At 38.9% G+C, this 13,178-nt stretch overlaps 1 protein-coding gene across 2 annotated transcripts in view; it reads right to left on the bottom strand.

Moving 5' to 3' along the window:
* epha10 (EPH receptor A10) overlaps nucleotides 1-13,178 on the bottom strand; it is a 161,155-nt gene that overhangs the window by 55,581 nt on the left and 92,396 nt on the right. For both annotated transcript variants that reach the window (XM_085446877.1, XM_085446878.1), the window contains exon 4: nucleotides 1,739-1,894. In XM_085446877.1, coding sequence (XP_085303003.1) covers nucleotides 1,739-1,894 — 156 coding nt within the window. The remainder of the gene's footprint in view (nucleotides 1-1,738; nucleotides 1,895-13,178) is intronic.

Below are 13,178 nucleotides of genomic sequence, written 5' to 3'. Positions count from 1 at the left end.
ATTAGCATATATATATCAGAGGTGGGACCAAGTCATTGTTTTGCAAGTCTCAAGTAAGTCTCAAGTCTTTATCCTCAAGTCTCAAGTCAAGTCTCAAGTAATGTCAGGCAAGTCAGAGTCGAGTCTCAAGTCACTGGTGTAAAAGTCCGAGTCAAGTCACAAGTCTGAAACTTTGAATTTCAAGTCCTTTCGAGTCTTTAAAAAAAAAAAAACGAAAAAATAATGTTGCAGTTATATGCTAAATGTAAATGTTAGACCATGTAATTTTAAAATCTGTGTTTTTCTCAACACATGACAAAATAGTGAACTTAGAAAATATACACAAATTGTGAAATTGCACCTCTTTAAAATGCAGCTCAATTAACCTTAGCTCCAAGAATAATTTTCACCGACATTTCTGAGATAAGCTGCATGTTATTCTTGGATGCGGTTGTAGGACCAGCTTTAAAATCGCATGACAAAAATATCATACACATTAAAAATAACTGTATCACCAACGTAGCCTGGAAAACATTTGCTAGTTAGATGAAGTCAGCTATCTCATCTTACCATATTTATATGCATATTTATAATCATACGGTTCTTGGAGTGAGTGCATACACTCGTGAAGTTTAGTAACTTCAGGTCACTGCAACAAGCCCAGGTACAGTTTACCGACGGATGGGTACAGGACCTTGAAATGCACCGTGTAGAACGAAAGACCATCGTACGTATCATAAGTTTACCAGTCTCACAAACTGTCGTCATAAATACACATTCCTTAACCGTTTATTAATAGGACCTTTGAGCTCAACGGTAATTAATTAGCAGTGGAAATAATTTCTGGTAGCATCACAGAAATGTAGCAGTGACAACAATATTGTATGCTGTAATCGTACTGGGCAATTAGTGATACAAAAAACCTGTTTTATCCTGTGAATAAAAGTATATGTTTTTGTCAATGTACCATAATAACAGAAGCGAAACTTGCTTGTAACCTATATCACTAATTATGTTATGAAAATGACGTATTAACTACTAAAAAACACTGACCTTCGTGTAAATGCTTGGAGCAGACTAACCTGTGAGCTGGAGTGTTCTGGGACGTTATATTTGATCTTTGAATGGCTGCAATCCAGGCCATCCGTCGCGTCTTTGTTACTTCGGAAACATGGCTTGAACAATTTCTCTTCAACGACGTAATCCGATAACAACCGATCTCTTTACCCGTCGGCTTCCCGTGGCTGTCATGCGACCGGCTATTGCAGTTAATAATACAACGGCTTCTTGTGTTTCTTTTTATCGCTGTATAACTGATTTTAATTGAAAGCCTGCGTGCGCTAGTACCGCTTGCCACGAGTTCCCAGAATCCTTTGCGGTTCTACCCGTGAATGACGTCACATTTTCAATCTCTATATAATATGCATGTTAAATTTTATATTTGGGGTAAAATATCAAGTCTTTTCAAGTAAACCGGTTCAAGTCCAATTCAAGTCCCAAGTCATTGGTGTAAAAGTCCAAGTCAAGTCACAAGTCTTAGAACATTTTTTCAAGTCAAGTCTAAAGTCATAAAATTAATGACTCGAGTCTGACTCGAGTCCAAGTCATGTGACTCGAGTCCACACCTCATATATATATATATATATATATATATATATATATATATATATATATATATATATATATATATATATACACACATATATATAATTTAAGAAGATATAGACATAAATAAGTGCAAGTATATTATTATTATTACGTGTGCATGGCGCTGAGGGATTGTCCAAAGGGGTCCTGAAGTGATCCTCCTCACACAAGCACACCATGGATCCTTCCTCTTCTGCGACGCTGTTGGCTGGGCAGGGGAAACACTCCTGCTGTCTGGACGACATCTTGTAAGAGCCAGGTGGACACGCTGGAAAAGAAAAGCAGTTTGTCAGATATGTCCAAATTACGTGATATATCACATTACATACATTTAAAAAAATATATGTAATATATCCTTTTGGGAAATGAACACATGAAACACATATTGCTATATCAAGGAACTGCACGTTCACAAGATAATTCTGCAGATATGCTAACAGTTTAGAGCCTTTTTTTAATCACATAAGCGCCTCTATTTCACTAAGCACGTTAAAGCCTTTGAAAGAACGAGAGGGAAAATTAAGAATGAGTGTAGAAAAATGAGAAAAGCCAGTGAGACCTCAGTGAAGTATAGATGAGATAAAAGATAGGATTAGAGCAGAAAAGTAGAGGAGACTTTGGCTAAATCCATCTGACAAACACAATTCTCACATTACATGTGATCGGTGGACCTGTGCAAATGGCATCAAAGTCTGCAACTGGAATGAACCAGCTAGGCAAATGAAAGAAAACCAATGGATCGTGCAGGCACAAAGCTCCGAAGCCCAAGATTTTTTATTTCATTGTGCTTTTTCTCCCCTTGTTTCGCCTTATTTGGAAGTTATCCCAAAGCATGCATGAACCAAAATACAAAAGGTGAGAACGTGGACAAAGGTGATAAGTACTCATGACCTTACATGTGTAAGAGTACACACCATGTAACAGAAGCTTATCAGTGCAAGTGTGACAATGGGCGTGCATAAACACACACACTCAAACTCACTGAGAACAGCTTATTTTACACTCTCCCTGTATGCAGTTTCATTTTCCACTTGCCGTGCTTTTGTAGCAGGTGATAATGGGTGTGAAATCAGGCAGCCAGCTACCGCTCCATGCTCTGGTCTCCTCTCTTCTGAGACTGTATTCTAAACAGCGGGTCTACATTAACAGCTCTAGTGAGCTTTCTACCCCTCTCTCCCAGTCTTCTGCTCGTTTTCCATTCTCCTGCCACATTATTCTTTCTTATTCCTTTCATACCTTTCTTTGTCCTTCTCATTTTTTGTTTCGTCATCGTCAGTCTTGTTAGGTTCCAACTTTGGAGGCATGTTCATTTTTACCCAGAGTGAGAAACTAGTGATTGACATAACCAGTTAGTGGACATTAAATTAGTTTACAGATGGTAGATACTGGTTTTGAGAATATTTATGGACGAAATACTTGGTAACAAAGGCCTTAGCCATGCAAGTCTAGGGACTGGTTGTTAACCCCCTGGCAACCTCCAGTTGCTAGGGACAAATGTGAATTCCACACCCAGATCACGAGTGGTTGCTAGGTGTTTATCTCCAGGCGAAATCGCCTATAAAGAGGCTCCTTGTAATTGCTTTGGTCACTAGCAGTTTGCTGTGGTCGCCTGCAGTTTGCATGGTACAAGTTTACTCGTATAGAAATAATCACCATTTACTCTTCGAGCTGTAGTGAAACTTGAAAAAGTGCGAGATAACCCAGGAATGGAGAATGTTAGCTTTAACGTGAAAGTTGTGTTTGGAGAGTAAACTGCAAGTCTTTGCTTTGTTGCCATGCAAACTCAGGCTTCTTTGCGACCAGTTTCAAACTAGTGGCTGCCAGCAATCTCATCAACCACTCATCAACCAGCTGCAGAAAGTGAATAGGGAGCTTTAGCAATCAGTTTCAGAAGAATTACCAGCAACCTGTACCAGCTACTTGCAGCTAGTCTGAGAATATACATTTTACCCTCAGAACCAGTGGTTGCCACATGGTAGCTGACAAGCTTCTACACCTGCGTCATCGAGGCCTACATTTTAAATCAAAAGAAGCTATAACATGAAAATTATGACTCAAAATTATTTATATGACTCAAAATAAGACATGGTTGCTTTACTTACCCTGATACTACACACTTTTAAATACACAAATTAAAAAAAAAAGAAGAAAAAAACCAACTACCAACAGAAATATTTGAAGCTAACGATACGCTGGCAAGGGTTAGCCAGTCATAATAGTCCATGTGGTACATGGTAAATGGACTGGTACTTATATAGTGCTCTTCTACTCTAACTGAGCACTCTACTACAAGCCTCATTCAGTAAATCATACACATATTTTTTCTAAATCAAAGCACCTTCGCTAACATCGACACACTTTGACATGCAGAAAGGAGAAACTGGTGATCAACCTACTATCCTTCCAACCTACTTTACCTCCTGAGCCACACCTGCGCCGGCCCTGAATTTCCAAGAAAGATTCTTAAACATTAAAAGATGTTCAATTCACATTCTTGGGTATGTTTACTTGAAGAGCTTGAATAGGAATTAGGAGATATCATGAGCCCCTGGAACCATGTTATCAACTGTGATTTAAGGCAACAGTGCCCTGTCTGAATTATGTGATAAAATTTATGGGATTTATGGGAAATTACATTTAAGAAGACAGCACTTTTCCCACCTGCAGTATTGTGTCACACAGTCAGTAATGCTGATATATTTGTATGTGACACAGGCAAATTGAACACAAAAGCCTTCCCCTGGCTCAGACCAGTCTGAGAGTGTGCACGTGCCTGTATACCTTTGTGTATGCATGTGTGTATTACAGCCCTGTGTGGCATGTTCGAGGCTGTAAGAACCTCGTAATCGACTTTCTAATGTCTGTCATTACACAAAAAAAAGCCTCTCGCTTTCAGCTCAAAGCACAGCCAAGCATGGGGACATAACAGAAACACACACACACCCGGTCAAGCAGCACTGAAGTAGACTCCCTTTGTTCCTGACTGTGCTGCCACTATCCTTCCCTTCGCCACAGCAAGAACATCAAGTGTGAATAGCACCTAAATCAAGGCAAAATTATGCATAGATCTATGAGAACAGAAATGGGTTTTGCATTTTCTACCTATCATGCTTAAAAGCAGGCTAGCCATATGGCTGGCTGCAGTTCTGACTTATCTCTTCAATTCAGCATGGATAGACATTTCGCTGGCCCACGATGGAAATGTGTGTCTAATGATAGGGGTGTATCAAGACAATATGTGCAGCTCAGATAACAAAAGGAGCTGGCTTTGCATGATGCCCGTCATTTTCAAGGGATTCAAAGGGTCGCCAAAAGCCAGTGCCAGAGAAGGTCATGTCAGTCAGCATGGCCACAAGCCATCTGCCAGTTGGAGAAGAGGAGTTAGTTTAAAAGGCATCCAGCGGTGAGAAAACAAAACAAAAAACTGAACAAAACAATGGAGATACTTGTAATGAAGAGTACTCAAGAGTACTCATTTGGTTTTTCTCATCTTTAAATTGCAAGGTGTATAAATTTAAGTGGAAATCAGAGTTTCAGTGGAAGTAAAGGAGAGTGGGTGGTTAGAGAACTAGAGAGACAGAAGGAGAGATCTGCCAGGACAGCTGGCAAACCAACTGATCAATTTGTCCTATGTGCTGACTGGGAGCCTCGATTAAATGAAACACGGCGGCAAATGTATGCACGCGCACGCGCACACAGAGGCATATTTCTTCAAGGTGTTATGATATAGATATGCAGTGACATGCCAGGTCCTTGGGGTGGGGGGTAGTGGATGACACAGTACGCCAACTGCTGTGAGAGATTGTTCGGAGAGACAGAGACACCAACAGACAAACAGATGGCGTGTGAGAGACAGAAAGACAGTAGGCTATGTACTGTACTGAGAAAGGACATTAAACAGGGAGGGATAATAGACTCCTTCAGACTGACTGATAGACAGAACAATAAACACAGGCATGGAATGCATACAGATGAGAAACACACTGAACGAATGAGTGACAGTGTTAGAATAAGGTCATCTATAGTAGGAATATATAAAACAGCAGAAGTGCTCTGCTTGCCATAGGAGCTTATCGGTAGTTAGAAAATAAATATAGGAATATGATTGCAAAACTTGTTATCAATCTTTCTTAGAAAATTCATTATTACTCTGACAGTTTGAGATATGCCAACAGTTTTGCCATCTAATGAATAAAAAGTAAAAGGCCAAAGAATCCACATTTCAATGAGCTTACAAATGACTTTAATAGACTTTTGTCTTTGTGGGAGGAATCAATTTATAGTTTGCCCTTCTCTCTTATTTTCTTTTTCCTTTCTTTTCTCTAACCTTAAACATGCCCATTAATAAGTCATGAAGCACTTAATGCAATACATGTGAGCAATGAATTGTTTCTTTGCCTCTCTGACAGCACACATTAATAAATATTAATAACCCTAAAAGAGGTTTACTTTAGACCTTTGTGCGCGCACACTGGCACACATTTGCACGCAGCTAAACCCCAAGAGAGATTACACATAGACATAACGCGACGATTTTTTGCAGAGGTTTTCAAGGAATTGAACAAAGTATGATAGTCAAAGGGGTAATGGTATCATAGAGAGATGGGGATGTGATTCCAGCAGTTGGAAATCAATAATTGAGAGAGCTTTAATTCAGATGAGTGCTCCCTGTGTAGCTGATGGTGATTTGAATTCTTTAGGCTTCCTTAACATCCAAAAAATTAATTGTCATTACCATCTTTTTACACACACACGGACACGGACCTACGCGCACATACGCACGCACACATGTAAATCTGCATCTCCGAATCAGAGAAGTAGGGAGGTTGGAGAAAAATGACTGATTAATGTGTTTAAATGTGTCGTGTTAGGTCAAATTATTCAAATGTGAACTGATGAGGTTAGGGTGAGTCAGACTGAATTGGACTAGTTGAAATTGGACAAAAGTAGATGGGGTCAGTCTCATTCCACATGATAGATTGGCTGAAGAGAATGAGATATGGACCATACTGGATCAGAAAAAAATGTTGAAAAATACTGTTTCTAGCTAAGACGTTGGAGCTTAGGGGGAAAAGGCTTGGAAAGTTACCAGTGCAACTCTCCAGACTGAAAAATAAAAAGACTCTTAATACCCTGGTCAAGGCTCATGAACAGTATGTGTAAATTGTGGGGAATTTACGTGTATAGTGCTGTGCAAGTCATTCTTTGTTTTTTGCCAGGAAAATGGAAAATAGGTGTAGTAACTTACTGAAAGGAGCCAAACATAAATGTTTACACACTATGTAAAGCAAAAACTGAGTTTGTACAATTGAAGAGCTTAAAAATCAATATACCCATCTTCAACACAGCCTGAACTCTCCAAGGCTCTCAGGAATAGTTCTCCAGGCTTCCTGAAGGACATTCCAACTTCTTTAGATGTTGCCTGGGGAGACCAATCCATGACTGACAATGTTCTGTTATGTGTTTCAGGAATGCTTTAACTGCACTGGCGCTGTGTTTGGGATCACTGTCATGGTGAAAAGTGAAGCTGTTCCCAATTGGATGAATTTCCTGTTACTTGTTAGCATGTTGGATTACACTGTGTGGCAGGGCGTGGCCTGCGGTGCAGTGCAGGGAAGGCGGACGCACCTGCACGGCATCTGCAATCACGCCCCGCCGACTTAAATATTGTACTGGGTCCTGTGGTTGGGGTTGTTGTGGTAATGTTGAGCGGGCAGCGGGAGAGCTGCAGCTCTGTGTGCATTGTGAAGCAAACGTGTGTGACAATAAAAGGATGCAAAGCATGTTGATGTCACCGGTTCTGCCGTGTATGTTTACACACTGTTAGATTGGATCACAATCTAACAGTGTGTTCTTATTTTCATAATTCGATCAATTTTTAACAAGCTGGCCCAACACCCCTAGCTGAAAAGCAGGTTCAAACTATGGCAAAACCTGCTGGACCTTGTCTTTATCTTCTGTAAATCATCATTAATGATGATTTGAACCAAAATTTTCAATTTGGATTCATCATTCCAAAAGACCAGTTGTCACTGATTTTCAGCATGGATCTTGTGTAATTTGTGTAAAAAAAAGAAAGAAAAAGAAAACAAACATCACTCTGAAATCGGTCACGGATAAGGACTAGACTGAAAATGAGTAAAAGGGCAGCCAGTGTCCGAAGAAAAAAATCTGAAAGATCTTCAGAAAGCCTTTCTCTTAAGACAAATTTCCAATAATTACGAGAAAGTTTGTCTCCCTGGAAGCAAAATATAAAGAAATGAGAGGTGATCCAAGACTTGTAAACAATTCTGTCCTTGTATATTAATAATTAAAAGCTTTAAAACAAATCATAGGGATGAACTATACAGGTTAGGGTAAGACAAACTAAAACAAAAAAACCCAACTTTAAATCAATGCTTCTAATTTAACATCAAAAATTTCCTCTCATTATATTTTTAATGTTCTATATTTTTCTCTTTGTTTCATGTTGGAAAAATTAATGTTTTGACTTTTTGAAATGCTCTATCAAAGAGTAAGACAATGGTCTTCTATGGCAATAAGGAAATAATACTTAGTATAGAAAGCTAAAAATTAATAAACCCCTAGAAACTTGTCTGTTGCACAAGGCCCTCTTCAAAAAACCCGCTACCACGTCATCGGATCAAACTGTAGTGTATCATATTCCCAGTAAGCAGATTTTCTGATTTTATAGTTTGAAATTAAGTGACTGATGAAAAAAAACATTTCGTGACCCTTTCCATGGCCTGCTCTTTTGGAAGATACAATTTTCTCCTGAACTAACATGCAGTGTCATAACCTGTCTGCGTGTCTAGCTGCTTTGAAGATATGACCTAGCCTTGAATTACAGCATAAATCCCTGTTATTAGCTCAAAGTAAAGACCTCATTCAAGTCACCCACTGACTGGCTGCTGCTTCACAGTGTAATCGTGGAGAAGGCTCTGAGCCGTGCCATTCAGGTCAATGCTTTATCGTTTTATTCTCTGTTCTGCCCTGGTTACCGCAGACTGACATCACACAGAGAACACAGGAGAATAACTAGCGAACAATGCCGCCAGGGGTATTAATGTCAGCCGTGCTCTGTACAAGCTTTGCGCTGAAGACATGTCTAATTCTGCATGTCAAGTGCAGCATGTATACGCAGTGACAGACACATCACACGCAAACAAAAGCACACAATTACTCACAGTTGTGAATGCAAAACTCCCACGGATCCATTCGTTGGCTTTTTCACACAAGCATCCGCTTCAACGCCGAACATTTAACAATATCAAAGTGGTTACATCACAAAATAGACACAACAAAGAGCTGTCATGTTACATCACAGCAACAAAGAGCCAGGCCTGAACAGTTTGGATCAAACAGAAAATTCAGAGGGAATCAGCCAACATAATACAGCACTAGGGAATCACAAAAATGTATGCATAGTCATGGAGTTATAAGGTCATGCATCTATTTTTGTGAGGCAAATGTTTGTTAACGACATTAACTTTTCATTCTAAAAAACAAAAAAAAAGTTTCCGTTCTTGGTGGTGGCACGGTGGTGCAGTGGTTGACACTGTTGCCTCCATGCAAAAAAGGTCCTTGGTTTGATCCTCATGCCTATGTGGGTTCTCTATGAGCTTCTTTCCACAGTCCAAAAGCAAACAGGTTAGCTGGTGATTTTAAATTGTTAAAGTCACTGCGATAGGCTTTAAACTGACCCCATAACCCTAAACTGCTTACTGAAACGCAATGGATGCTAGTTTTTAGTTGCACTTTAATAATAGATTTTGAATGTAAGGCTTCTAATGATGTATGCTCACTCACTCACTTTTTTCATTACAAAAAAAAGGTTCCTTATTGCCAGGCTATGACTTTATTGTACTTGACTTTTAATAATAAAATTTACTTAAAATTTGACATTGCTTAATATACCCAGGATTTCTCCTTGTGGCATTGAAAATGGCAAATTATTTTTTGTGATATTTGAATCAAAGTCAGAAATTTCAGTGTGATGACAACACTAAGCCAGACCGCACTCGCAATTGGTATAACATTATGGAAACAAGTGTATGCCAAAATACCATATTTATTACTGAAATTAATCAAAAGAGGCATTCCCCATTTTTATGGTCTTTTATATAAAAAAGTCATAAAGAAAATTGGATGGCATGAGTATTTATATCCAGTTTTATTCCATTTTTAGTTGCCAAAATACTTCAATAACTATGAAAGATATCAATCAAATGGTGGCACACAGACAAATAGTGAGGCGACTGCCAAAAACTAGGAAACCATGAATGAAAACACTGACCCACTACAGCAGAGTTAAATATACTACTTAAGGTGAAGGGACAGATGCGTTTGGTGTTCTAAAAACAATTGGAAGTCAGTTATTGTGGTTTAACCCGGTGATATTGCACACTTTATTGCAGGAAGCTGTGCTGCTGTGGCAGAGGCTCTGACACAAAGCTCAAGGAAGCAGTTAAGGTAATTTAAAAACACTCCGACTCCCTAAATTGCCACAGTAGCTGTCAAAACTCGATTCCTTCACAAAGTAATTACTTCGTCATAACTCAATACAGACATGGTGCACACATTTTACATTCAAATGTAAGCTTTACAGTGATAGAAAGTTTCCGTTTTGAATAAATATCTCAAGAACAGTAATAGATGTTATAAAGTCTATCATTCTTGCTCTACATGTTTATTGAGGGTGACAGTAGCCACATTGTAGAATGACTGCAATAAAGACAGAGCATCACCAAATCCACTGAGTTTCATCCCATGCTAACAAAATAATGCTGAATATATTTAAATCTGTTTATGTTTAAACCACTTTATCTTTGGGAATATGGGCTGTGAAGTACTTTCTTTTTAGTGCTATTGCCCATTGCCTTAAACCTTTTATATATATATATATATATATATATATATATATATATATATATATATATATATATATACACATACATACATACATACATACATATATACATACATATGTGTATATATAATTCATATATATATTAATATGTAGATTGCATATTTTGGCATGCCATTCAATGTTAAAAGGGGGCATTAGATTGATTTGATACAAAATAAATCAGATATGTTTACATGAATGTGGAAATAAACAGATGCATTTTCTTTTACCCACACAAGTGATTGAAGTAGACAGATGTCCGTAGGGTGCATATCTGTATTTTCTGAACACATACTGACTCACTTGGCTCATGTGCTGAAATGTACAAAAAACCCACCATACACACATAAACACAGCAGACCATCGCTGACTGTTGACGGATCCTGCTCTTCTTTTCTCGTTTCCATGTTTATGCCACTGTCTTTAATACCCGTGCTACTTCGACGTTTACCTTTCTCCCATCTCATCTTCTGAAATAGCTCTTGACTGCTATCAACTCTGCTCCCTGCCAAACTCTGCCCACTCCCCCCACACACACCCATCCCTTCCCCGACTCCCCTCTATCATGTTTGCTACCCTCTCTTTCTTTTTGTCCATTATTTGCCATCCCTTCTTTTGCTCCAGCAATCATTTTCCACAGGATTTATCAGGGGTTCTGGAACAAAAGACTGAGAAGGAACAATTTCTGGATGTTATTGCCTCCTTCTCTCCTCATCTTGTGAACATTTGCACTGTTCATATTTGAGTATTTAGCTCTTGTTCTTATCCTAAATGACTACCATTAAGTACACTTTTTTTTGTCTCCCACTCATTTTTGTAGAAGGGATGGTGGGCATGGTAGTAAGCTAAATATGGATCTTTTATTGCATGGTTCCCAACATTAACCCCCAGTTTGTTTTCCTTAAATACATAGCTTTTACCCACAATCACACGCACTGGATTTTGACTCTTAAAACCAAAGAAAAAGTCAAATACTCCAAAAATAAAATCTGACTGTTCAGTGCTTTAAGCAACACAAACGGACTTTTATTCACACATTTGATTGGAAGCTTAACTCTTTCTGACAGATGTCTGCATATAAACAACACTGTGTGACAAACTGTAAATATAGAGTGGTACAGTATGTGGTAAATAAGGAGTGATTTAAAGGGAAAAATAAAAGACCGACCCTGGTTTGAAGCAGTCGCTATAATATAATCAGCTCCATTTTTGTGTTACATCTCCATGGCTTAATGGGCTGGGATTTAATCTTTTCTCATCTTTTGGTTTCTATGGCAAACACTGAAAAAAGAGTGTTTTATTAACTTCTGTTTTCATTCAAACCTAATATGACATCATCAACTTAACCCTCAAGCTTTGACCCTCAGGTTGACCCTCATCCAACTGACCTTATCCTTTAAAATCTAACTGTAAAACCACTGAACATCATTTCAGTCGTGACTTTCTCACCGTTTCATCCTGCCAGGGCCAAGACTTTTGAAGATGTCCTCTCTATCGAGTGTAGTGATTCGTCTGGCATTGTGATAGATGGTTGAATAATGGTCACATGTCATGGGAGGACTAATGATTAGCCTATCAGTGCCACAGCAGAAGCAACATTGTCAATTGGTGTGCTTCTGAACAACAAATTGATGAAGATAAATTCTTGTTATTTCACCTCACTCCACTCTTAAAATGCTGCCATTACCAACATGTTGGCTGTGGTATGTCTCAGTGATTAAGTTTGAGATATTGGTTTGTAGTGACTGATTTAGTCAAATCTCCTCCCCCATGGAAAACAGTTAGACTGAAGAAAATGGAAATAGCTGTAACAAGCTGACAAGCCTGATATGAGGCTATGCTAAACTGTCAGCCTCATCCATTGATTACTGTTATTGGTATACCAGATGTGCGGACTTTTGCTTTTCTTATGTGTGTGTTAGAAGCTTAGCCACATTCTTATCTTAGTAACGTGTCACCTGCACACAAGTCCATACTACACACATACTACTGCATGCATACACACAAGCACGAGTAGGTGTTATTCGAGGAACGGGGTTTTGCGGTGGTCCTACGCACAGCTTTGCAGACAGTCGTATACATGCACTGCCACCATGGGGCAGTATCACAAATATCCAGTCTTTGATAATGATGCTTGTGCTCCTTGCCTGCCAAAATAATTATTATATCTTATTATATACAAAGAGCTGAAGTGAAACAGACTGAGCCTTCATACCCACAGATGATTATTACTGTCATGATCACCTTCATACATGGAAAGTCTCCCACACACTTATCCTTCTCACTTAACATATCCATCACATAACCATGGATACAGCTTGCTGCACAAGACGCGCGCAGTTGAAATTTGGTTCCTATATTGTGTGAACATATTTGTTTACATATGTTTTTGAACAACAGAGTTTCTGTATACATTATGTGCATATCAGCTGCGAGTTGGCAAACAGGTGTGCATATGAATGTCAGCCAATTTCAGGTCGATCGCACACAAAACGAGATCCAACGTTCTGCTCACACACGCTGTTGTGCTGCGTGCTCGTGTGTATTCTGTTTCGCTTGCCTGTCACACTCGGCTAAAACACAATTCCTCCATCAAACTGAGAGTGAGGATAGCAGGTAAGAGAGTAATATTGATTTGTAATGC

Source organism: Copadichromis virginalis, linkage group LG22 (genome assembly GCF_057382275.1).
Source record: "Copadichromis virginalis isolate Kocher_CV1m ecotype Utaka linkage group LG22, C_Virginalis_male_GT1.1, whole genome shotgun sequence".
Classification (NCBI taxonomy): Eukaryota; Metazoa; Chordata; class Actinopteri; order Cichliformes; family Cichlidae; genus Copadichromis; species Copadichromis virginalis.
The sequence above is the reverse complement of the archived record's forward strand: the minus strand, read 5'-3'. Positions and strand labels throughout refer to the sequence as shown.